This window comes from Symphalangus syndactylus, chromosome 11, assembly GCF_028878055.3.
Source record: "Symphalangus syndactylus isolate Jambi chromosome 11, NHGRI_mSymSyn1-v2.1_pri, whole genome shotgun sequence".
In the NCBI taxonomy this organism is placed as follows: domain Eukaryota; kingdom Metazoa; phylum Chordata; class Mammalia; order Primates; family Hylobatidae; genus Symphalangus; species Symphalangus syndactylus.
The window spans coordinates 99,809,368-99,835,665 of NC_072433.2; the positions used below are offsets into that span (position 1 = coordinate 99,809,368).

General features: G+C 39.5%; 1 protein-coding gene across 15 annotated transcripts in view; it reads left to right on the forward strand.

Moving 5' to 3' along the window:
* The window catches only part of APC (APC regulator of WNT signaling pathway), a 144,452-nt gene extending 126,649 nt beyond the window's left edge, over window positions 1-17,803 (forward strand). For all 15 annotated transcript variants that reach the window (XM_055298377.2, XM_055298382.2, XM_063612904.1 and 12 more), the window contains 2 exons: window positions 4,543-4,757; window positions 7,132-17,803. In XM_055298377.2, coding sequence (XP_055154352.1) covers window positions 4,543-4,757; window positions 7,132-13,708 — 6,792 coding nt within the window. In that variant the 3' untranslated portion in view covers window positions 13,709-17,803. The remainder of the gene's footprint in view (window positions 1-4,542; window positions 4,758-7,131) is intronic.
* The last annotated feature ends 8,495 nt before the right edge of the window (window positions 17,804-26,298 follow it).

Genomic DNA, 26,298 nt, shown 5'->3' on the forward strand with positions numbered 1-26,298 from the left:
ATGTAAAATGGTATAATCACTTTGGAGAACATTTGGCAGTGTTTTTAAGTTAAACATACACCTACCATATGACCCAACCATTCCACTTCTAAGTATTTACCCAAGTGGAGCAAAAATGCTGTCACGAAGACTTACACACAAATATCCACAATAATTTATGATAGCCAAAAACTAGAAATAACTATGTATGTCAGCAGGTGAATGGTAAGCAAATTGTGGAATATTTGTACAAAGTAATAGGACTCGGCTGTGAAAAAGAATGACTATTGATACATGCAGTAATCTGTAGTGACAGAAAACAGATTAGTGGTGGCCTGGGGTTGGGAGTGGAAGGGAAGAGGAGGATTACGAGAGGGTACTAGGAAACTTTTGGGGATGATATAAATGTTACCTTGATTGGACTGGCGGTTTTATGGGTGTATACATGCATGAAAAATTATCAAATTGTAAACTTGAAATGTGTGCAGTTTATTATTGTTCAATTATATTTCAATAAAGTTCAAAGAAATTAGTGCTTGCACACTTAAGTACTCCTACTCTAATAACCCTGTGTAGTTTCAGAAGGATTTAATGTGTGTATGTATTATGAGAATTTGCACTGCTGCTAACTGGTTCATGACTTAATTCTCTCTCAAGGACCTAAACTCTTCTATAAATTTTTTTTTTTTTTTTTTTTTTTGAGATGGGAGTCTTGCTGTGCCGCCAGGCTGGAGTGCAGTGGCAGGATCTCGGCTGACTGCAACCATCGACTGCCTGGTTCAAGCGATTATCCTGCCTCAGCCTCCCAAGTAGCTGGGATTATAGGCATGCACCACCACGCCCAGCTAGTTTTTGTATTTTTAGTAGAGACGGGGTTTCACCGTGTTGGCCAGGATGGTCTTCATCTCCTGACCTCGTGATCCGCCTGCCTTGGCCTCCCAAAGTGCTGGGATTACAGGCATGATATAATGCATGGTCAATCTTGGAAAAACTAGCCATCAGAAATTTATAATATCCAGTTCTGATTTGGGCCTAATTCTGGTTAGCAGTATTAGAATTTATTTATTTTTTCCCTCTTTTTCTACATTTAGTGCAGCAGTCATGAACATTCTTCTTCTCTTTTTCATTCAACATCAATTCTCTTTCAACTTCAGCTACTAATGAGCAAGAGAATAAGAACTACCTTCTAGCTTCCCTGCGTGTTCCACATCACTTTAACTCACTCAGAGCTCTTACTCTAGAGCTGTCCTTTACCAGCACTCTGTGCTCCGTTCACTTGAAGCTGTTGGTCCCTTACTCTTGTCTTCTACATCTTCTCTACTGGATCCTTCTTTTTTATGTTTCAGCTCTCTAGAAGAAGCCTAATATTTTGAAAACAAAAATTTTCTGTGGCTTCTTCTATTACAGTGTTTCTCTTTTCCAGTAACAACCAAAACCCTGAACAATGGTTTTGACCAAATACCTTTGTGTATCAGAGTGTTTCTGTGGCAATTACAATTTGACGGTTGACTTTGACTTGCTTCATTTCGAAACTGGCTGTACTATCTTGAGTTCCTCCTAATTTTGCTTCTGACACAACCCTTCTCCTTGATCATAGAATCTAGATTTGTAGATTTATCTAAGTTTTTCTGTTCTACCTTCACCTATATTTTATACTTTTTGGTCACTCACTTTTGCTGCTACTACTTATATTAATAGCCTCTAATTATTTATTTTGTGTCTTCTAATTTGAACTTTAAAAGCATTTTTGAAACAAAACCTCTGGGCCTTGACATGTAGCCCCACAGAGAGGAACTTTTCTATTTTTCTACCTTCAACTCTCAACTCTGGGCCAGTTGCAGCTTAATTCAGTCCTTTAAATTCTTGCTTTTTTTGTTCTCAGCATACTTGGAGTGCCCCACCTTTATCTCAGTCACAATGTAATTAAAATTGGGCTCATCTTGATTGGTGTGAGAAGGACAAAAGCACTTCTTGCATAAAAGCACTCTGCCTGCCTCCTACCACTTACCTGGCAAATTGTGTCTAAACCTGCTCCTAGATTGTTTTGTTCACTTAATTTCTTGATGAAGAGAATAAAGTAGCTCACTTTTTATTGGGTTAGACCCAAAATGTTTGCCGTGACATTCAAGGCCTGGCTTTTGTCTCTCTCAACTTACTTTCCACTGTTCCCCATCATGGACTGTGATCTCCTTTGCATCTTCTTTCTGGGTTATCAGTGCTCTGGCGCTGATTCCCACTTCCCTGCCTTTCCTCATTCTCCTTCCCCTGCCAGCAGCAACTGGCTTCTCTTCTCTCTGAATGTACAGGTCTTATCCTCCTAAAGAGCTGTTCTCCTCCATGAAATATTTGATTGATTTGATTAAATTCAGGCTGTAATAATTTTTCCTTTGGAGCACTTTGTTTCATGTATATTTTTGTATCTTTTTTCCCCCCAAAGCCAATTGCTAACATCTTCAATCACAGGTATCAGTTTGCTATGTTTGTATGCTCTGGAGTGCCTCTCATTGCAATAGGCACAGAGTTGATTTCTAATTAATGTTTGTTTCCTGATGGATATATAGTAAGAAGACAGATTGACATCACCATCATGGCAAGTTTTGGGTTTGGGTTTTTTTTTTTTTTTTTGGTTTTGCTTTTGCTTTTGCTTTTGCTTTTTTGAGACAGGGTCTCACTCTGCCACACAGCCTTGACCTCCTGGGCTCAAGCTAGCTTCCCGCCTCAGCTTCTCAAGTAGCTGGACCTATAGGTGTGCAGCACCATGCCTGGCTAATTTTTGTGTGTGTGTGTGTGTGTGTGTGTGACCGAGTCTCACTCTGTCACCTAGGCTGGAGTACAGTGGCACAATCTTGGCTCACTGCAACCTCTGCCTCCCTGGTTGAAGCGATTCCCCTGCCTCAGCCTCCCAAGTAGCTAGGATTACAGGTGCCCACCACCACACCTGGCTAATTTTTTGTATTTTAGTAGAGACAGGGTTTCACCATATTGGTCAGGATGGTCTCGATCTCCTGACCTCGTGATCCACGCACCTTGGCCTACCAAAGTGCTGGGATTACAGGCATGAGCCATTGCGCCTGGCCACCTGGCTACTTTTTATATTTTTTGTAGAGATTGAGTATTGCCATGTTGCCCAGGCTGGTTTTTAACTCCTAGGCTTAAGCGATCCACACACCTCAGCCTCCCAAAGTGCTGGGCCTGAAGGCATAAGCCACCGCACCCAGCACATGGCAAGTTTTTGACCCAATACCTTTAATTTTGTATCAGAGTGTTTCTGTGACAATTACAATTTGACAGTTGACTTTGATAATTGTATGTTAGGGAGTTCCGGGTTTTCGTAATTTGTTATGTGGGGAATTTTAAGAAATTATAGCTTTTCTAGTACCCTTTATTGTTTTTATAAATTACATTGTTAATTTTGAATCAACCACATATATATAATGCTTTTTATATAAACAGAATATTGTACATACTACACTGCAACTTGCTCTTGTCCTTTAATAATACTTCCAAGATATCTTTCCATATCTATGTATGGTTTACAGAATTTTTAAGATCTACTTTCTTTTTTTTTTTTTTTTTTTGAGACAGGGTCTCACTGTCAACCAGGCTTGAGTGCAGTGGCGCGATCATGGCTTACTGCAGCCTTGACGTCCCAGGCTCAAGTAATCCTCCCAAGTAGCTGTGACTGCAGGCACGTGCCACCATACCCAGCTAAATTTTTTTTGTATTTTTTGTACAGATGGGATTTCACCATGTTGGTCCAGGCTGGTCTCAAATTCCTAAACTCCCAATCACACCAGTCAGCCTTCCAAAGTGCTGGGATTACAGGCATGAGCCACCACGCCGCGCCTTTTTTTTTTTTTTTTTTTTTTTTTAAAGATAGAGTTTCGCTCTGTCACCCAGGCTGGAATGCAGTGTTGCAGTCTTGGCTCACTGCGACTTCTGCCTCCCAGGTTCAAGCGATTCTCCCACCTCAGCCTCCCAAGTACCTGGGATTACAGGCACCTGCCATCATGCCCGGGTAATTTTTTTTGTATTTTTGTAGAGACAGGGTTTTACCACGTTGGCGAGGCTGGTCTTGAACTCCTGACCTCAGATGATCCACCCGTCAGCCTCCCAAAGTGCTGGGATTACAGGCATGAGTCACTGTGCCCAGCCACATGCCGGGCCTTAATCCACTTCCTATTCACTTTTTTTTTTCTTTTTTCAAGCAACCCCAGCCTGAGAATAACCCACATTCTATTCTGAAAATGTTTTCTTTTCATAATGCACATCAGTTGTGCCTCATACTCTAAGATGTGTGTACTATCTAAACACTTAGAATAAAGTTTATAAAAGTCATTAGTTAAATATTGTGTTCTGCTTGTTTTATAGAGATATCCCTGATATAAATACTATTTGGTATTTTATGAACATTTTTCTAAATGGAAAGTTCTTAATTTACCAGTGAGGGATGGGCAATAGGATAGATTAAAAAATAGCTTTTATTCAATATCAGTAACATAGAAGTTAATGAGAGACAAATTCCAAATCTAATTAGATGACCCATTTTCTGTTTCTTACTAGGAATCAACCCTCAAAAGCGTATTGAGTGCCTTATGGAATTTGTCAGCACATTGCACTGAGAATAAAGCTGATATATGTGCTGTAGATGGTGCACTTGCATTTTTGGTTGGCACTCTTACTTACCGGAGCCAGACAAACACTTTAGCCATTATTGAAAGTGGAGGTGGGATATTACGGAATGTGTCCAGCTTGATAGCTACAAATGAGGACCACAGGTATATATAGAGTTTTATATTACTTTTAAAGTACAGAATTCATACTCTCAAAAAGACCTAATTGTAAGCAATGTTTTACATATTCATGATAGTTTTAAGCCAAAATATATTTATTATTGTGAAAAGATAACTACTAACTCTTAGTTTAACTCATTAGTGTACTTAATGTAATAAGAGTTTATACTATTATAAAGGAGACTAAATTAAGCAAATGATAGTTGAGAGGTGTAGCCCATAGGTGGAGGAAAAAAAGTCACAAATATTGGAACAAAATAATCCATTTCTATTAGTATAGTATAAAAGAGTATGAAAACAAAATTTAAAACAAGACAAAAACTAAGAGCATGATCCAGAGAATGTAAAGGTTCACATTTTTCTAATGATGTCTTAGTATCCATAATAATAATTTTTTTTGGGGGGGGATGGGGTCTCACTCTGTCGCCCAGACTGGAGGGCACTGTTGCAATCTCAGCTCACTGCAACCTCCTGGGTTCAAGCGATTGTCCCACCTCAGCTTCCCAACGAGCTGGGACTACAGATGCACACCACCACACCTGGCTAATTTTTCTATTTGTTGGTAGAGATAGGGTTTCACCATGTTGTCCAGCTGCTCTCAAACTCCTGGCCTCCAGTGACCCACCTGTCTCAGCCTCCCTAAGTGCTGAGATTACAAGTGTGAGCCACCGCTCCCGGCCAATAATCATAATATTATTTAGCTAACGGCCATTCATCCAATCTGCTAGAGTTGCAAAACCTAAGAGAGTGCCTCAGATACAGGGCACACATTTTCAGAACTCGGATTCTGTATTATGTCAACAAAAATGCAACTGTCTTTTTTTTTTTTTTTTTTTTTTTTTTTTTTGAGATGGAGTCTTGCACTCTTGCCCAGGCTGGAGTACAGTGGCACAATCTCTGCTCACTGCAACCTCTGCCTTTGGGGTTCAAGCGATTCTCCTGCCTCAGCCTCCTGAGTAGCTGAGATTACAGGTACCCTCCACCATGCCCAGCTAATTTTTATATTTTTAGTAGAGACGGGGCTTCACCATTTTGGCCAGGCTGGTCTTGAACTCCTGACCTTAGGTGATCCGCCCACCTCAGCCTCCCAAAGTGCTGGGATTATAGGCATGGGCTACTACATCTAGCCAAAAATGTGGTTATTTTTTATAGCTTATTCATTTTTTAAGTCTGTGATACAGAAACTACAAGCCTAGTCTCCCTTTCTGCTATGCAGAGAAGATTTAAGTCCAGTAACTACTGGACTGCTAAGAGAAGACGACCATGTTAAAGCTTATTGTGTACCCTTGCCAATCAGTTTTAAAGCCCACTAAAGCTGAATATGCTGTCATTAATCTTCAGTTTGCCTGCATTAAACAAGCTGTTGCTCTTTCATGTCCAGAGTTCATTATGCTGATTCTCACTCCTTGTTTTTATATGCCTTAAATGTTTCAAAAACTTTAATTTACTTTATTTTTAAAAAATAATAAGCACACAGTCTGCCAACGAGCAGTTTTTCTTTTCTTTTCTTTTTTTTTTTTTTTTTTTTAAAGGTGGAGTCTCACTCTGTTTTCCAGGCTGGAGTGCAGTGGTGTGATCTCGGCTCACTGCAACCTCCGCCTCCCAGGTGACTCTCCTGGCCCAGCCTCCTGAGTAGCTGGGACTACAGGCATGCACCACCACACCCAGCTAATTTTTGTATTTTTAGTAGAGACAGGGTTTCACAATGTTGGCCAGGCTGGTCTTGATCTCCTGACCTCAGGTGATCCGCCTGCTGCAGCCTCCCAAAGTGCTGGGATTACAGGCATAAGCCACTGTGTCCGGCCAAGAGCACTTGTAAGAGGGATGGCAGTATCACAAAATCAAGCCAGAGATACAGAGATTACTCTAAAAAGTAAGTGTACTAATCTAAGAGCTTATAATTTGCACTGACTGCAGAAAGATCTTCAGTCAACTCTATCTACCTCTTCCAAGATATCTCAATATCAATATCAGAGTGGCACCCAACTGTAGATTAAATTACCAGAAAGTTCCTATTCAACATAAGATCTCATGATATAGTTTTTAAATTGGGAAACTGTTATATGAATAGAGTAAATGTATGTGCCCCACCCCCTGCAAATGTTAAGCTATTGGGTCAGAATAGGAAGTGTAGAATTGACAAAAAATAACACCTTTACTTTTTTTAGTGTGACAGATTAGTACTTTTAAACAGTAAACATTACATGAAATAAGAAAGAACAAAAGGAGATGTGGAGTACTTGGAATTTATAGGATAATTGGTACAATCATATTATGCCTATTGTCTTCTATCCTTTTATTTGTTGTTACTGCATACACATTGTAACCTTAATTTTGTGATCTCTTGATTTTATTTCAGGCAAATCCTAAGAGAGAACAACTGTCTACAAACTTTATTACAACACTTAAAATCTCATAGTTTGACAATAGTCAGTAATGCATGTGGAACTTTGTGGAATCTCTCAGCAAGAAATCCTAAAGACCAGGAAGCATTATGGGACATGGGGGCAGTTAGCATGCTCAAGAACCTCATTCATTCAAAGCACAAAATGATTGCTATGGGAAGTGCTGCAGCTTTAAGGAATCTCATGGCAAATAGGCCTACGAAGTACAAAGATGCCAATATTATGTCTCCCGGCTCAAGCGTGCCATCTCTTCATGTTAGGAAACAAAAAGCCCTAGAAGCAGAATTAGATGCTCAGCATTTATCAGAAACTTTTGACAATATAGACAATTTAAGTCCCAAGGCATCTCATCGTAGTAAGCAAAGACACAAGCAAAGTCTCTATGGTGATTTTGTTTTTGACACCAATCGACATGATGATAATAGGTCAGACAATTTTAATACTGGCAACATGACTGTCCTTTCACCATATTTGAATACTACAGTGTTACCCAGCTCCTCTTCATCAAGAGGAAGCTTAGATAGTTCTCGTTCTGAAAAAGATAGAAGTTTGGATAGAGAACGAGGAATTGGTCTAGGCAACTACCATCCAGCAACAGAAAATCCAGGAACCTCTTCAAAGCGAGGTTTGCAGCTCTCCACCACTGCAGCCCAGATTGCCAAAGTCATGGAAGAAGTGTCAGCCATTCATACCTCTCAGGAAGACAGAAGTTCTGGGTCTACCACTGAATTACATTGTGTGACAGATGAGAGAAATGCACTTAGAAGAAGCTCTGCTGCCCATACACATTCAAGCACTTACAATTTCAGTAAGTCAGAAAATTCAAATAGGACATGTTCTATGCCTTATGCCAAATTAGAATACAAGAGATCTTCAAATGATAGTTTAAATAGTGTCAGTAGTAGTGATGGTTATGGTAAAAGAGGTCAAATGAAACCCTCAATTGAATCCTATTCTGAAGATGATGAAAGTAAGTTTTGCAGTTATGGTCAATACCCAGCCGACCTAGCCCATAAAATACATAGTGCAAATCATATGGATGATAATGATGGAGAACTAGATACACCAATAAATTATAGTCTTAAATATTCAGATGAGCAGTTAAACTCTGGAAGGCAAAGTCCTTCACAGAATGAAAGATGGGCAAGACCCAAACACATAATAGAAGATGAACTAAAACAAAGTGAGCAAAGACAATCAAGGAATCAAAGTACAACTTACCCTGTTTATACTGAGAGCACTGATGATAAACACCTCAAGTTCCAACCACATTTTGGACAGCAGGAATGTGTTTCTCCATACAGATCACGGGGAGCCAATGGTTCAGAAACAAATCGAGTGGGTTCTAATCATGGAATTAATCAAAATGTAAGCCAGTCTTTGTGTCAAGAAGATGACTATGAAGATGATAAGCCTACCAACTATAGTGAACGTTACTCTGAAGAAGAACAGCATGAAGAAGAAGAGAGACCAACAAATTATAGCATAAAATATAATGAAGAGAAACATCATGTGGATCAGCCTATTGATTATAGTTTAAAATATGCCACAGATATTCCTTCATCACAGAAACAGTCATTTTCATTCTCAAAGAGTTCATCTGGACAAAGCACTAAAACTGAACATATGTCTTCAAGCAGTGAGAATACGTCCACACCTTCATCTAATGCAAAGAGGCAGAATCAGCTCCATCCAAGTTCTGCACAGAGTAGAAGTGGTCAGACTCAAAAGGCTGCCACTTGCAAAGTTTCTTCTATTAACCAAGAAACAATACAGACTTATTGTGTAGAAGATACTCCAATATGTTTTTCAAGATGTAGTTCATTGTCATCTTTGTCATCGGCTGAAGATGAAATAGGATGTGACCAGAGGACACAGGAAGCAGATTCTGCTAACACCCTGCAAGTAGTAGAAATAAAAGAAAAGATTGGAACTAGATCAACTGAAGATCCTGTGAGCGAAGTTCCAGCAGTGTCGCAGCACACTAGAACCAAATCCAGCAGACTGCAGTGTTCTAGTTTATCTTCAGAATCAGCCAGGCACAAAGCTGTTGAATTTTCTTCAGGAGCAAAATCTCCCTCCAAAAGTGGTGCTCAGACACCCAAGAGTCCACCTGAACACTATGTTCAGGAGACTCCACTCATGTTTAGCAGATGTACTTCTGTCAGTTCACTTGATAGTTTTGAGAGTCGTTCGATTGCCAGCTCCGTTCAGAGTGAACCATGCAGTGGAATGGTAAGTGGCATTATAAGCCCCAGTGATCTTCCAGATAGCCCTGGACAAACCATGCCACCAAGCAGAAGTAAAACCCCTCCACCACCTCCTCAAACAGCTCAAACCAAGCGAGAAGTACCAAAAAATAAAGCACCTACTGCTGAAAAGAGAGAGAGTGGACCTAAGCAAGCTGCAGTAAATGCTGCAGTTCAGAGGGTCCAGGTTCTTCCAGATGCTGATACTTTATTACATTTTGCCACGGAAAGTACTCCAGATGGATTTTCTTGTTCATCCAGCCTGAGTGCTCTGAGCCTCGATGAGCCATTTATACAGAAAGATGTGGAATTAAGAATAATGCCTCCAGTTCAGGAAAATGACAATGGGAATGAAACAGAATCAGAGCAGCCTAAAGAATCAAATGAAAACCAAGAGAAAGAGGCAGAAAAAACTATTGATTCTGAAAAGGACCTATTAGATGATTCAGATGATGATGATATTGAAATACTAGAAGAATGTATTATTTCTGCCATGCCAACAAAGTCATCACGTAAAGCAAAAAAGCCAGCCCAGACTGCTTCAAAATTACCTCCACCTGTGGCAAGGAAACCAAGTCAGCTGCCTGTGTACAAACTTCTACCATCACAAAACAGGTTGCAACCCCAAAAGCATGTTAGTTTTACACCGGGAGATGATATGCCACGGGTGTATTGTGTAGAAGGGACACCTATAAACTTTTCCACAGCTACATCTCTAAGTGATCTAACAATAGAATCCCCTCCAAATGAGTTAGCTGCTGGAGAAGGAGTTAGAGGAGGGGCACAGTCAGGTGAATTTGAAAAACGAGATACCATTCCTACAGAAGGCAGAAGTACAGATGAGGCTCAAGGAGGAAAAACCTCGTCTGTAACCATACCTGAATTGGATGACAATAAAACAGAGGAAGGTGATATTCTTGCAGAATGCATTAATTCTGCTATGCCCAAAGGGAAAAGTCACAAGCCTTTCCGTGTGAAAAAGATAATGGACCAGGTCCAGCAAGCATCTGCATCTTCCTCTGCACCCAACAAAAATCAGTTAGATGGTAAGAAAAAGAAACCAACTTCACCAGTAAAACCTATACCACAAAATACTGAATATAGGACACGTGTAAGAAAAAATGCAGACTCAAAAAATAATTTAAATGCCGAGAGAGTTTTCTCAGACAACAAAGATTCAAAGAAACAGAATTTGAAAAATAATTCCAAGGACTTCAATGATAAGCTGCCAAATAATGAAGATAGAGTCAGAGGAAGTTTTGCTTTTGATTCACCTCATCATTACACACCTATTGAAGGAACTCCTTACTGTTTTTCACGAAATGATTCTTTGAGTTCTCTAGATTTTGATGATGATGATGTTGACCTTTCCAGGGAAAAGGCTGAATTAAGAAAGGCAAAAGAAAATAAGGAATCAGAAGCTAAAGTTACCAGCCACACGGAACTAACCTCCAACCAACAATCAGCTAATAAGACACAAGCTATTGCAAAGCAGCCAATAAATCGAGGTCAGCCTAAACCCATACTTCAGAAACAATCCACTTTTCCCCAGTCATCCAAAGACATACCAGACAGAGGGGCAGCAACTGATGAAAAGTTACAGAATTTTGCTATTGAAAATACTCCAGTTTGCTTTTCTCATAATTCCTCTCTGAGTTCTCTCAGTGACATTGACCAAGAAAACAACAACAATAAAGAAAATGAACCTATCAAAGAGACTGAGCCCACTGACTCACAGGGAGAACCAAGTAAACCTCAAGCATCAGGCTATGCTCCTAAATCGTTTCATGTTGAAGATACCCCAGTTTGTTTCTCAAGAAACAGTTCTCTCAGTTCTCTTAGTATTGACTCTGAAGATGACCTGTTGCAGGAATGTATAAGCTCCGCAATGCCAAAAAAGAAAAAGCCTTCAAGACTCAAGGGTGATAATGAAAAACATAGTCCCAGAAATATGGGTGGCATATTAGCTGAAGATCTGACACTTGATTTGAAAGATATACAGAGACCAGATTCAGAACATGGTCTATCCCCTGATTCAGAAAATTTTGATTGGAAAGCTATTCAGGAAGGTGCAAATTCCATAGTAAGTAGTTTACATCAAGCTGCTGCTGCTGCATGTTTATCTAGACAAGCTTCGTCTGATTCAGATTCCATCCTTTCCCTGAAATCAGGAATCTCTCTGGGATCACCATTTCATCTTACACCTGATCAAGAAGAAAAACCCTTTACAAGTAATAAAGGCCCACGAATTCTAAAACCAGGGGAGAAAAGTACATTGGAAACTAAAAAGATAGAATCTGAAAGTAAAGGAATCAAAGGAGGAAAAAAAGTTTATAAAAGTTTGATTACTGGAAAAGTTCGATCTAATTCAGAAATTTCAGGCCAAATGAAACAGCCCCTTCAAGCAAACATGCCTTCAATCTCTCGAGGCAGGACAATGATTCATATTCCAGGAGTTCGAAATAGCTCCTCAAGTACAAGTCCTGTTTCTAAAAAAGGCCCACCCCTTAAGACTCCAGCCTCCAAAAGCCCTAGTGAAGGTCAAACGGCCACCACTTCTCCTAGAGGAGCCAAACCATCTGTGAAATCAGAATTAAGCCCTGTTGCCAGGCAGACATCCCAAATAGGTGGGTCAAGTAAAGCACCTTCTAGATCAGGATCTAGAGATTCAACCCCTTCAAGACCTGCCCAGCAACCATTAAGTAGACCTATACAGTCTCCTGGCCGAAACTCAATTTCCCCTGGTAGAAATGGAATAAGTCCTCCTAACAAATTATCTCAACTTCCAAGGACATCATCCCCTAGTACTGCTTCAACTAAGTCCTCAGGTTCTGGAAAAATGTCATATACATCTCCAGGTAGACAGATGAGCCAACAGAACCTTACCAAACAAACAGGTTTATCCAAGAATGCCAGTAGTATTCCAAGAAGTGAGTCTGCCTCCAAAGGACTAAATCAGATGAATAATGGTAATGGAGCCAATAAAAAGGTAGAACTTTCTAGAATGTCTTCAGCTAAATCAAGTGGAAGTGAATCTGATCGATCAGAAAGACCTGTATTAGTACGCCAGTCAACTTTCATCAAAGAAGCTCCAAGCCCAACCTTAAGAAGAAAGTTGGAGGAATCTGCTTCATTTGAATCTCTTTCTCCATCATCTAGACCAGCTTCTCCCACTAGGTCCCAGGCACAAACTCCAGTTTTAAGTCCTTCCCTTCCTGATATGTCTCTATCTACACATTCGTCTGTTCAGGCTGGTGGATGGCGAAAACTCCCACCTAATCTCAGTCCCACTATAGAGTATAATGATGGAAGACCAGCAAAGCGCCATGATATTGCACGGTCTCATTCTGAAAGTCCTTCTAGACTTCCAATCAATAGGTCAGGAACCTGGAAACGTGAGCACAGCAAACATTCATCATCCCTTCCTCGAGTAAGCACTTGGAGAAGAACTGGAAGTTCATCTTCAATTCTTTCTGCTTCATCAGAATCCAGTGAAAAAGCAAAAAGTGAGGATGAAAAACATGTGAACTCTATTTCAGGAACCAAACAAAGTAAAGAAAACCAAGTATCCGCAAAAGGAACATGGAGAAAAATAAAAGAAAATGAAATTTCTCCCACAAATAGTACTTCTCAGACCGTTTCCTCAGGTGCTACAAATGGTGCTGAATCAAAGACTCTAATTTATCAAATGGCACCTGCTGTTTCTAAAACAGAGGATGTTTGGGTGAGAATTGAGGACTGTCCCATTAACAATCCTAGATCTGGAAGATCTCCCACAGGTAATACTCCCCCTGTGATTGACAGTGTTTCAGAAAAGGGAAATCCAAACATTAAAGATTCAAAAGATAATCAGGCAAAACAAAATGTGGGTAATGGCAGTGTTCCCATGCGTACCGTGGGTTTGGAAAATCGCCTGAACTCCTTTATTCAGGTAGATGCCCCTGACCAAAAAGGAACTGAGACAAAACCAGGACAAAATAATCCTGTCCCTGTATCAGAGACTAATGAAAGTTCTATAGTGGAACGTACCCCATTCAGTTCTAGCAGCTCAAGCAAACACAGTTCACCTAGTGGGACTGTTGCTGCCAGAGTGACTCCTTTTAATTACAACCCAAGCCCTAGGAAAAGCAGCGCAGATAGCACTTCAGCTCGGCCATCTCAAATCCCAACTCCAGTGAATAACAACACAAAGAAGCGAGATTCCAAAACTGACAGCACAGAATCCAGTGGAACCCAAAGTCCTAAGCGCCATTCTGGGTCTTACCTTGTGACATCCGTTTAAAAGAGCAGAAGAATGAAACTAAGAAAATTGTATGTTGATTACAACTGCTATATAGACATTTTGTTTCAAATGAAACTTTAAAAGACTGAAAAATTTTGTAAATAGGTTTGATTCTTGTTAGAGGGTTTTTGTTCTGGAAGCCATATCTGATAGTATACTTTGTCTTCACTGGTCTTATTTTGGGAGGCACTCTTGATGGTTAGGAAAAAAATAGTAAAGCCAAGTATGCTTGTACAGTATGTTTTACATGTATTTAAAGTAGCATCCCATCCCAACTTCCTTTAATTATTGCTTGTCTTAAAATAATGAACACTACAGATAGAAAATATGATATATTGCTGTTATCAATCATTTCTAGATTATAAACTGACTAAACTTACATCAGGGAAAAATTGGTATTTATGCAAAAAAAAGTTTTTGTCCTTGTGAGTCCATCTAACATCATAATTAATCATGTGGCTGTGAAATTCACAGTAATATGGTTCCCGATGAACAAGTTTACCCAGCCTGCTTTGCTTTACTGCATGAATGAAACTGATGGTTCAATTTCAGAAGTAATGATTAACAGTTATGTGGTCACATGATGTGCATAGAGATAGCTACAGTGTAATAATTTACACTATTTTGTGCTCAAAACAAAAATCTGTAACTGTAAAACATTGAATGAAACTATTTTACCTGAACTAGATTTTATCTGAAAGTAGGTAGAATTTTTGCTATGCTGTAATTTGTTGTATATCCTGGTATTTGAGGTGAGATGGCTGCTCTTTTATTAATGAGACATGAATTGTGTCTCAACAGAAACTAAATGAACATTTCAGAATAAATTATTGCTGTATGTAAACTATTACTGAAATCGGTATTTGTTTAAAGGGTCTTGTTTCACATTTGTATTAATTGTTTAAAAGGCCTCTTTTAAAAGCTTATATAAATTTTTTTTCTTCAGCTTCTATGCATTAAGAGTAAAATTCCTTTTACTGTAATAAAAACAATTGAAGAAGACTGTTGCCATTTAACCATTCCATGCGTTGGCACTTATCCATTCCTGAAATTTCTTTTATGTGATTAGCTCATCTTGATTTTTAATATTTTTCCACTTGGGCCGGGCGTGGTGGCTCACGCTTGTAATCCCAGCACTTTGGGAGGCCGAGGCGGGTGGATGACAAGGTCAGGAGATCAAGACCACGGTGAAACCCCGTCTCTACTAAAAGTACAAAAAATTAGCCGGGCGTGGTGGCGGGTGCCTGTAGTCCCAGCTACTCGGAGAGGCTGAGGCAGGAGAATGGCGTGAACCCGGGAGGCGGAGCTTGCCGTGAGCTGAGATTGCGCCACTGCACTCCAGCCTCGGTGACAGAGCGAGACTCCATCTCAAAAAAAAAAAAAAAAAAAATATTTTTCCACTTAAACTTTTTTTTCTTACTCCACTGGAGCTCAGTAAAAGTAAATTCATATAATAGCAATGTAAACAGCCTAGCACAGACTAAGCATTGAACATAATAGGCCCACATAATTTCCTTTTTCTTAATATTATACAATTCTGTACTTGAAATTGATTCTTAGACATTGTAGTCTCTTCGAAGCTTTACAATGTAAACTGTCTTGCCCCTTCATCTTTTTGTTGCAACTGGGTCTGACATGAACACTTTTTATCACCCTGTATGTTAGGGCAAAATTTCAGCAGTGAAGTACAATCAGCACTTTGCCATGCTCAGAAAATTCAAATCACATGGAACTTTAGAGGTAGATTTAATACAATTAAGATATTCAGAAGTATATTTTAAAATCCCTGCCTGTTAAGGAAACTTTGTTTGTGGTAGGTACAGTTCTGGGGTACATGTTAAGTGTCCCCTTACACAATGGAGGGAAGTCTTCCTTCCTGAAGAAAAATAAACTGACACTTATTAACTAAGATAATTTACTTAATATATCTTCCCTGATTTGTTCTAAAAGATCACAGAGTGACTGTGATGACACATGCACACATATTTGTTGAATAAATGAAAATTTATTTTTAGTGATAGATACATACACTCTGTATTTGGGGAGGGAAAACCTTTTTAAGCATGGTGGGACACTCAGGGAGATAAGAGAGGAGTGAATACACCTACCTGGTGCCTTGAAAATCACATCAAGTAGGTAATTACCCCTTACGTGTGTTTATAACTTCTAGGTAATGAGAATGATTTTTTTAAAGCTAAAATGCCAGTAAATAAAAGTGCTATGACTTGAGCTAAGGTATTTGACTCCAATGCCTATGCTGTGTCTACTGCACCACTTTGTAAACACTTCAGTTTACTATCTTTGAAATGATTGACCTTCAAATTTTTGCCAAATGTTATCTGAAATTGTCTATGAATACGATCTACTTCTGTTGTTCTCCAAGGCTTCCATAAACAATGGAGATACATGCATATATGTCGTACTGGTTTCCTTTCATTTTTTGATTTTCTATTTCTAATTTTCTGAATTACTGCTTGCCAGTTTTTGCAAACCAAGTACTTCTATGGAAAGAGATGGATGTTAATTAGATAAACTTGCCTTTTAATTCAAATAAGGAAGAAAATATAAATGCTGAAAATGAAGAGTTAATTCCACATGCCAGAAAAGTGGAATTTTTGTAGGCAACACTGACTGGGAGCAGGGCCAGTCTACCCATTGAAGTAAAGACTGCTGGATGAGGCCCTCTATTAGAGATAGTGGTTCTGAATTAGTAAAGGGGCAAATCTCAATTCTAATTATAGATGTTCACAGGGTGCTGCTATAATCGATAGCAGGCCAAATATTCCCAGTTTATGCTTGTTAACAAATGGCATACTAAGCCCAGTGTTGGGAATTAGTAAAGAGTTACGATGCCTGTTTAGAGAGGAGTGGGAGAGGGAGAGTTACCTATCATAAGGCACTTCAAAGGAGTGCGTTGGGATACCAGGAGTGCTTACCAAGACATAGCTGGGCCATACCCCTAGTTTGATTCACGAGGTTTGGAATGGGGCCCAAGAACTTGCATATCTGACAAGTTCAAAGGTGAGGCTAATGCTGCTGGTCTGGAGACCACACTTTGAGAATTACTACCCTAAGTTACCACAGTGAAGCTCCTTGAGTGGTTGCCTTCAGCTCTAGCGATTCCTCCCAACAACTGGACCCTTAATCTTGACAAAGTATACCAACAGATAAAAGACTTCCCCTAGGCATAAAAGATTTCAGTATTGAGCCATCCAGTTTGATAATGCTCATCTCAACTCCTGACAGCAGACAAACTTAGCCAGACACGAACGAACAGGTAATTCTAAAGACGACGATATTTGAAGGATCAGTTAATGTTCCCTTTGAGACTGTCATTATAAAAAGCAGTAACTTCAGCAAAGATCTAATCTGAATTTTCAATCAGATTAAAAGAGACTATGAAAAGGGAATTTTGAGATGAGAAAAGGATGATTTCAGATGAAAATATGCAGTTTTTTAATATACAGTGGAAGTGATCAATAATTAGCAAATAAGATATTTGAGGACAACTTTACAAATTACCAGGGTAATGAAAAGGAAGTAATCAAAGATAAGCCCCATAAGGATCAAATAGCTCTGTAAGTACAGTAAAAGGTTTGTTGATTAAAATATGGATCATGTTGCCACGGGTTAATTACATGAAAGGATGAATCTCTTGCGGAGGATGGAAGCCAGTTGCACAATATCTGAATATATGTTATCCCAGGGTTTCTTGGAAACTAAGGAAAAAAGCAGAGCACCAGAAATGCAAAAAGTAAATTGCCCATAGCTAAAGAAACACGCCGAGTAGTCAGATCATTAAAATTTATGAAAATTATTTTTCAAAAGACATGGTGGCTGAAACTATAATTTTTTTCCTTTCTAATAAGTGTATTTTCCTCATATTTCACTGACTGAAAATTTAAAAATCACTTTGTAATGTTGAAACCTATAGACTGTGGCTCCTGTAAACCCCAGGTCATTTTCCTGCCATTCTTATAACTCATCTATAAAAGTATATTCTGCTTTTTGTTAGGCCATTGATGCTTTTTTCAACCTGTACGTTCTATGTATATAATATTGTTCTTGGTGCTAAATACACTTTCTTTTCTCTGATATTCAGGATAATTCTTTCGCTACGTTTGTGACTATCTACTTATTTTCTTGAGTAATTAAAAATGTTCAACATAATGTATGCTAGTGAAGGTGACCATTGAATATAAAGCAGCATTAGTGAAAAATAGCTATTGAAAAAAATGCCAAACATTAACTTCCCTACCTACACGACCTTTTGGAATCCAGACCCTTAGCCTCATTCATTGGTCACTGAACTACGTACCCAGTCTTTCTCCCTGACCTTGGCTATTTGTACCAGAGTTATATCTGACCTAGAGGAGACTCATCATCAGCTGGTCAGTGACCAAAGACTTGGATAGCCCTGCTTGGAAAGAAAAAAATGATTAGGCCAATCAATTTGAAATAGTCACAAAGGAAATTTCTGACAGGTTCTTGAGTGCTGGGACTGAAAGAGCGTGCACAGTTAAGGCTCAAATTACTGTGACTGGCATCGTGAAGCTTAAACTAAGAGGAAGCCACCTAGTGGAGAAGGAGGTAAAGGGAACAGATAACTGGGAGGACACATAGCGAGTGGGAGACAAGAATCACAAGCTCAAGACCAGCCTGGGCAACAAAGCGAGACCCTGTCTCTACAAAAAAATAAAAGTAAAAATAAAACTAGGGCCTGATGGTACATACCTGTAGTCGCAGCTACACAGAGTCTGAGGCGGAAGGATCGCTTGAGGCCAGCAGTTCAAGACTGCAGTGAGCTGTAAGCACTCCAGCCTGGATGACAAAGCAAGTCCCTGTCTCTTAAAAAAAACAAAAAAAAAAAACGGGGTCTGGGTGCAGTGGCTCACGTCTGTAATCCCAGCACTTTGGGATTGCTTGAGCCCAGGAGATTAAGACCGACCTAGGGGTAACATAGTGAGACCTTGTCTCTACAAAAAATTAAAAATTAGCTGGGCATGGTGCTGCACGCCTGTAGTCCCTGCTACTCAGGAGGCTGAGGTGGGAGGATCGTTCTCGCCACTGCACTCCAGCCTTGGTGACAAAATAAGACCCTGTCTCAAAAAAAGAGTCCCTAGCTCCTGGAGTCACTCAGTTCCTGCCATTTTTGAGACCTTGTTCTACTTTTCCCGGTTTAGGGAGCACTTGTGAACCTCTCATCCCTCTCTGTTCCTGAAGTAACTTAAAACTAACAGAAAACCATATTTAGACATACAGTAAGTTTTAAAATTTCCAAGATAAGACTTTATAAAAACATCAGTGGGGCTGGGTGCAATGGCTCATGCCTGTAATCCCAACATCCCAACACTTTGGGAGGCTGAGGCAGGTGGATAACGAGATCAAGAGATTAAGACCATCCCGGCCAGCATGGTGAAACCTTGTCTCTACTAAAAATAAAGAAATTAGTCGGGTGTGGTGGCGCGCGCCTGTAGTCCCACCTACTCAGAAGGCTGAGGCAGGAGAATCACTTGAACCCGGGAGGCGGCGGAGGTTGCAGTGAGCCAAGATCTCACCACTGCACTGCAGCCTGAGCGACAGAGCGAGGGAAAAATAAATAAATAATAAAAACAAATAAAAAAATAAGTCAGTGGGAAGAGAAGAATAGATTGCCTCAAAAAAAAAGTTGGCATCAAATATCTCTAACACTAAATGTCAAAGAACAAAACACCACAAAACAATGGAACACGATACATGCAGCATTTGGAAGGGAACAGAAATATTGCTTAAGAATTCTGAAACCAACCATACTAACATTTCATTTATCAACCTTTGGGATTTTTGTTGTAGTTAAAAACAAGACCTCTAAATAACAAGATGTTTATTTAAAGAATATGAGGTAGCTCACAGGATCTGTATGATGACTAGAAAATCAGTCTTAGAAACTACACAGTGGAAACAATATCCAAACCATACTGTGAGACTGCAGTAAAGACTCAGATGCTACCCCTAAATGCTGGAATCCTCTGACACCATCGCCATAAAATAAGATTACATGTGGCACTCACTTCACGCTGCTTGCTTCTGAATTGAAGTCTTGCTTGGGTGGACGTGGTTGGCAGAGGATGTGTTACATGCCTGTAGCACCTGGGAAAGTTCACTTTTTTGTTTCTCCATTGAGGAGGCTGGATTCATAAAAATGAATTTCTCAAATTTATGAGAGACACTGCAAAAGTGCTTGGGAGCCAGAAACCATGACATATTTCTACTACAGTATTCCAGCTGCCCCAGTAATTAAGATAAATGGAAAGGTATTAAGTTTGAGCAATAAAATATTTAAACTTGAATAAGTGTATAAATAATTGTCATTAACCTGATAATGAATCTCAATGTGAATGTTTAAATAACTCAAAAGAGAAACAATGAAATGCTTAGTAATTTAAATCATCTTAAATTCAAGATTATTCAACCCAAACTGGGAAATAAGGGTTAGAAGGAAAGGAAGAGGTTAAAACACACTGTTTTGAATTTTATGTAGGCAGTGTCAATAGACACTATTTTATTTTTAACTTGGAAAAAATACAAATCCATTTTTTAAATTTAGTGGTAATATCCATGTTTAAAAAAAGTAAACTACTTTTCCCGGTTTGGGGAACACTCGTGAACTTCTAACCCCTCTTTGTTCCTAAAGTAACTTGAAACTAACAGAAAATCTTATTTAAGTAAAATTTTCCCTCCAAATCACTAGCTGAAAGATAACAGCTAAATTAGCCACAGTGAAGCATAAAATGACGGAATAAGAGTAATAAATGTATTAAACACATAAAGTAGCCACTATCAGATTGGATAAAATGATGGAATAAGAGTAAATAAATGTATTAAACACATAAAATAGCCACTATCAGATTGGATAAAATAAAATCTCCCAACTATATGCCACTAACAAAACAGTCTAAATGATTCAGAATGGATACAATAAAAAGTACAACCACCTTGCACAGGCAAATGCAAAGAAAATAGTAAAGGCAAATTTATGACAGTAGAGTTCTGGATAAAAGGCATCAAACATGAAACATGATGACAACATTTGGTACTATAAATAATAACTTTTCCTTTTGTTTTGTACAGACTAATTCATCTGTAAAACACTGGCAGCCTCACTGTTACCATGGTTTTTGTTAATTTTACATTTGTAATTTGTTGTTGTTCTTTTGAGACAGTCTCACTCTGTTGCCCAGGCTGGAGTGCAGTGGTGGGATCTCAGCTCACTGCAACCTCTGTCTCCTGGGTTCAAGTGATTCTCCTGCCTCAGCCTTCTGAGTAGCTGGGATTACAGGCATCCACCACCACACCCAGCTAATTTTTTGTATTTTTAGTAGAGACGGGGTTTCACCATGTTGGTCAGGCTGGTTTTGAACTCCTGACCTTAGGTGATCCACCCACCTTGGCCTCCCAAAGTGCTGGGATTACAGGTGTGAGCCACTGCGCCTGGCCTGTAATTTTGTTTCATACATTTGCTACCAAGGAGCAGTTATTATTTAAAACTACAACCTCTGAGCTGGGCATGGTGGCTCATACCTGTAATCCTAGCATTTAGGGAGGCCAAGGCAGAAGGATTGTTTGATCCGAGGCGTTCAAGACCAGCTTGGGCAACATAGTGAGACCCCTGTCTCTATTTTAAAAATAATAGCCAGGTGCGGTGGCTCACACCTGTAATCCCAGCACTTTGGGAGGCCGAGGGGGACATATCACCTGAGGTCGGGAGTTCGAGGCCAGCCTGACCAACATGGAGAAACCCCGTCTCTACTAAAAATACAAAATTAGCCAGGCATGGTGGCCCGTGCCTGTAATCCCAGCTACTCGGGAGGCTGAGGCAGGAGAATCACTTGAACCCAGGAGGTGGAGGTTGTGGTGAGCCGAGATCACGTCATTGCACTCCAGCCTGGGCAACAAGAGTGAAACTCTGTCTTAAAAAAAAAAAATAAAATAAAAATAATAAAACTACAACTTACTTTTAAAAAGGTGGATTCTGTGAAAGGAAGTTTCTCAGAGGATCCTTTTCTTTAGCTGAGGACCTTTATGAGTTTGAAATCTGTAAAGCCAAGCCTGGAGTGAGTTGGGAGGAGAGTCAGAGAAAATTTAATAGGTTTGCTTAAGAATCTGGAATTTGTGGGATAGGCCAGGAATGGAAGGCTGAGGAGGAGAAATGGGAGAGAACAAAGGGAAAGAGGAGGAAGCAAAATATGGAGAGGTCAAGGTCCTAGGTGAAGGAATGTGGCCATGATGCAGTGGCTAAAATGATTCAAGAAAGAGATGTACACTATTTTAGTTGGAACCCTAGTTGTTTGCAAAATCTCTATTCCAGTGTTAACGTATTGACTCGTTTTTAATTTTCAGGGTCTTTTCTTTACAACTGTAATTAGCTTCACCATCATAGTAACTATAATTATTGAAATCTAAGTATAAATTAGATTTCAGTATTCAGCACTGTTCTATATTACATGACTTTGATTTTCTTCAATTCCGTATGTTAATTTGGCTTAGCTGGAGTATTTCCTCAAATGATTATTATCTTTTCAGAAAAGCTAAATTAGGGTACTTTCTAAATCCATACTTGTTTTCAAATTGTTTTATTTTGCCTTCACACAAGGGATAATTTGGGTCACAATTTTGATCACAATTCTTTTTCCTCAGAACTTTTAGCTTTTAGCATTTACTACTGCTAAGAAGTTCCAGTATCATTCTGGGTTTCTTCCAATATAGATAAATTTTATTTCCTACTTGAGTGTTTATAGGGTTTTATTTTAAGCCTTTTAATAAAGAAATTTTACTAGCGTAAGTCCAGCTGTTTGTCTTTTTTCCCATAACTCTTTTAATCCTGAATCTTTTCAATCTTGAGCCTTCAAGCAAATGTTGACATGTTCTCTCTTTTACTGTTACTTCCCCTCCATCACTTCTTGTCTCTCACTTTGCTGGATCGGAAATCAAGCCATAATATAAGGAATTTGGACCAGGCGTGGTGGCTCACGCCTGTAATCCCAGCACTTTGGGAGGCTGAGGCAGGTGGAACACGAGATCAGGAGATCAAGACCATCCTGGCCAACATGGTGAAACCCTGTCTCTACTAAAAATACAAAAATTAGCTGGGTGTGCTGGCACATGCCTGTAGTCCCAGCTACTTGGGAGGCTGAGGCAGGAGAATCGCTTGAACCCGGGAGACAGAGGCTGCAGTGAGCTGAGATCATGCCTCTGCCCTGCAGACTGGATGACAGAGTGAGACTCTGTCTCAAAAAAAAAAAAAGAGTTTGTAGTGGATACTGGGTCCAAATCAACTGTATCCACCAAAATGGCCCTTGTCATCAGAAACTGGGTAGTGCCTAAGTGACGACTCTACTGTCAGGAGTTCTTGATGTCCAGAAGTTGCACTGCATTCCCCTAGATGTGGAAAGAACACCTGTCCTCCACTTTGGTATGAACATTTTCCCATAAGATTACCAAACAAGTACTGTTTGTGTTCAGATGCCTTAAGGTATTTTTAATGAAATAGTTTCATTAAAACAGATTTTACTGATAGCCTATTCTCCTAACTCAAAATATAGATATGAATCCTCCAGGGTCTGGATATGGAACATATACAAATCTTAGTGACAAACACCATGTTGTGCTCTGAAAGTTTTCCCCCAGATGGTAAAAGTTTTGTCATTGGGTCAAGCTGGTCTACATAACTCTTAGTTGTTCTAGGGTAAATTCTCAGTGTTCTGTGGAGTTGACTTCTGACAGAATGGTAGAACATATTTCCAAAAATGGCACACTATCTCCCAATCCACATGCTTTTTTTGCAGTACAAATCTATTGCTCCTCCTTTGAATCTGAGTTGGTCCTGTGACTGATTTGACCAATAGAATGTGGAGAAAATGATCTTCTGGGACTTCCAAGACCAGGCATTAAAAAAGCCTGTCAGCTTCTACTTTGCCATCTGCAGGAAACTTGTTAAAACTGTAATGAAGACTTTTTTCAAGACTTTGGCAATTGGGGTATTGCAATAGGGGAAAGGGATTAGCAGCTAGAGATTTATAGCCAAAGGGGTAAGTGGATGGAAAATTGCTAAGGGAAGACATCAAGGTTAGGGCGATCCTTGCTAACCTGACTTAACAAGTTCTTGCTGTAAGCAGGCGAAAGGTTTTTACATTAAAGGTGGGGGATGAGGAATCTGATTAGATTTCACGGGCAGGGAAATTCTCACTAAACTTAGCAGGATTCTCGCTAAAACTAGGTTGGGCTAGACAGGTCAAAGAGAAGACTGGGGCCAAGGTCAAGACCTAGTTGAGAAGAGGATTCAGAGGAGCCTGTTTAAAGTTTGGTCAAGGAGAGAGTCTTTATCAAAGCCCAACCTAACCATATGGAGATGCCACACCACATGGAGATAGAGATATCCAACCAGCCTTCAGCTGTTCAAGCCATCCCAACTGAGGCAGACATAAACATAACGTCATTGTGGACTCTCTAGCCCCAGCAGATGCCACTTAAAACAGAGACAAGCTGGTCCTGTTTATCTACCCTACCCAAACTGCACTTTCATGAGCAAATAAATTATTGTTGTTGTTTTAAAGCAGTAAGTTTTAGAGTGCTTTGTTACACAGCAACAGACAAGTGAGACAGGCAGCCATCCCCATTAGCTAGCCAAATATGCCCAAGCGTGCCCTGAATTTCCCAATAGACTCAACTCTAGCTCAGGCTGGGGTGATCCTGCTATGGCTGTATGCATATGAGTCTCACCCTTAGACTTGTGAGCAACTTGAACTAGATTCTTCATGTTAGGCTTTTGAAAGTTTAATTATAATGTGTCTTAATGTGGGTTTTTTTGAGTTAATCTTACTTGGGGTTTACTGAGCTTCCTGGATGTTTATATTAATGTCTTTCATCAAATTTGAGAATTTTTCAGCCATTATTTCTTCAAATATTCTTGCTGTCCTTTCTGTCTCTCTTCTCCTTCTAAAACTCCCACAATGTGTATATTGGTCCACTTGATGGTGTTCCAACAGATCCCTTAGAATTTGTTTGCTTTTCTTATTTTTTTTTCTTTTGGTTCCTCAGACCCAGTAATTTCCATTATCTTCAAGTTTGTTCATTCTTCTGACTGTTGAAAACTGCCTCTGACTCCCTCTAGTGAATTTTTCATTTTAGTTACTGTATTTTTTCACCTTCAGAATTTTTTCTTTTTGTCTTCTTTTTAGATTTTCTGTCTCCTTATTGTTATTTCCATTTCGTAAATACATGGTTTCCTCAACTTTCTCCACATCTCCTTTAGTTCTTTGAGCATCCTTAAGACAGTTGTTTTAAAGTCTCTGTCTAGTAGATGTACCATCAGATCTTTTTCAGAAATAGTTTCTGTTGACATATTTTATTTACTTTTTCTCTTTCCCCCCCACTCTGAGATTTACCAAGATTTTTTCTCTTTGAATAAGCCTAATTTTCCTGTTTCTTTGTATGCCTTGTGATTTTTTGTTGAAAACTGGACATTTGAATCCAATGGCACTTGTTTTCAAATCTTATTTTTTATAAAACCATCTTCCTTTTCTTCTTACACATGGGCCACTAAATCCAACGTATTAACCTTGGTTGAGGCTGCTGGCTGGAGATGGGTTTCACAAAGATAGAGAAGATCAAGGTAAGCAGGAGATGTGGTAACTCTGGAAATCAAATTCCCCCCTTCCCTGGGTTTTTTGTTTGTTTGTTTAATTGTTGTAGGCTCTCTCTGTCCCAAGGTTCAACGTGAGGTGTACACTCGAGGTCTTCTCAGGTTTTTGTGATCCTAGTCTTCTCCTTGGCATGCATAGTTACTTTCTAATTTTCCTCATATATGCCATTGTTTTTGGATGTTCTAGTCTTTAATGCCTGCCTCCCAAAAGAAAAAAAAAAAAGAGAGAGAGAGAGAGAAATTAAGGAGGAGGGGCACCAGTCCTTTAAATCCCCTGGAAGTCAATTCAGCGGGAGAGAAGGGGTTTGAACCAATGAGGGGAGGTGCAAAATCCATGACCATCTGCCTCTTTGTCTGCACTTCTATGATCAGAAGCAGCAATCAATGACCAGTGTACAGATGCCCAGTACTTGGAAGACAGGGTGCTTTTTGCCCACCCTCGGTCCCATAGGCTGTTCTTGGAATGCGTATACAGCTGACTATCACAGGGCTGGGGATGGGCATGGGTAACTGCTACTGTATTAAGAACTGACACTGACCAAAAATAACTCCAATTTACTTTTAAATTCTTCCCCGGGAACTTGCAAGCCTTCAATAGACTCCATAGTTTCTAAATAGTTACATGTCACAGATTCTGCTAATGTAATAATTGTCGTGGTGGGAAGATGAATTCCTGGTTCTTTCTACTCCACAATCTTCTCAGAATACTCTCTCAATTCCTACTCAATTCTCTTAGGAAAATTTCTCTTGTTTACCTTGATCTTTTTCTACCTCTGTGAACCCTACCTCCAGCCAGCAGCCTCAATCAAGGTTGATAAGTTGAATTTAGTGACACGTTTGTATGAAGAAAAGAAAGACAATTTGATAAAAATAAGATTTGAAAACAAGTGCCATAATTCTATAAAGCCTT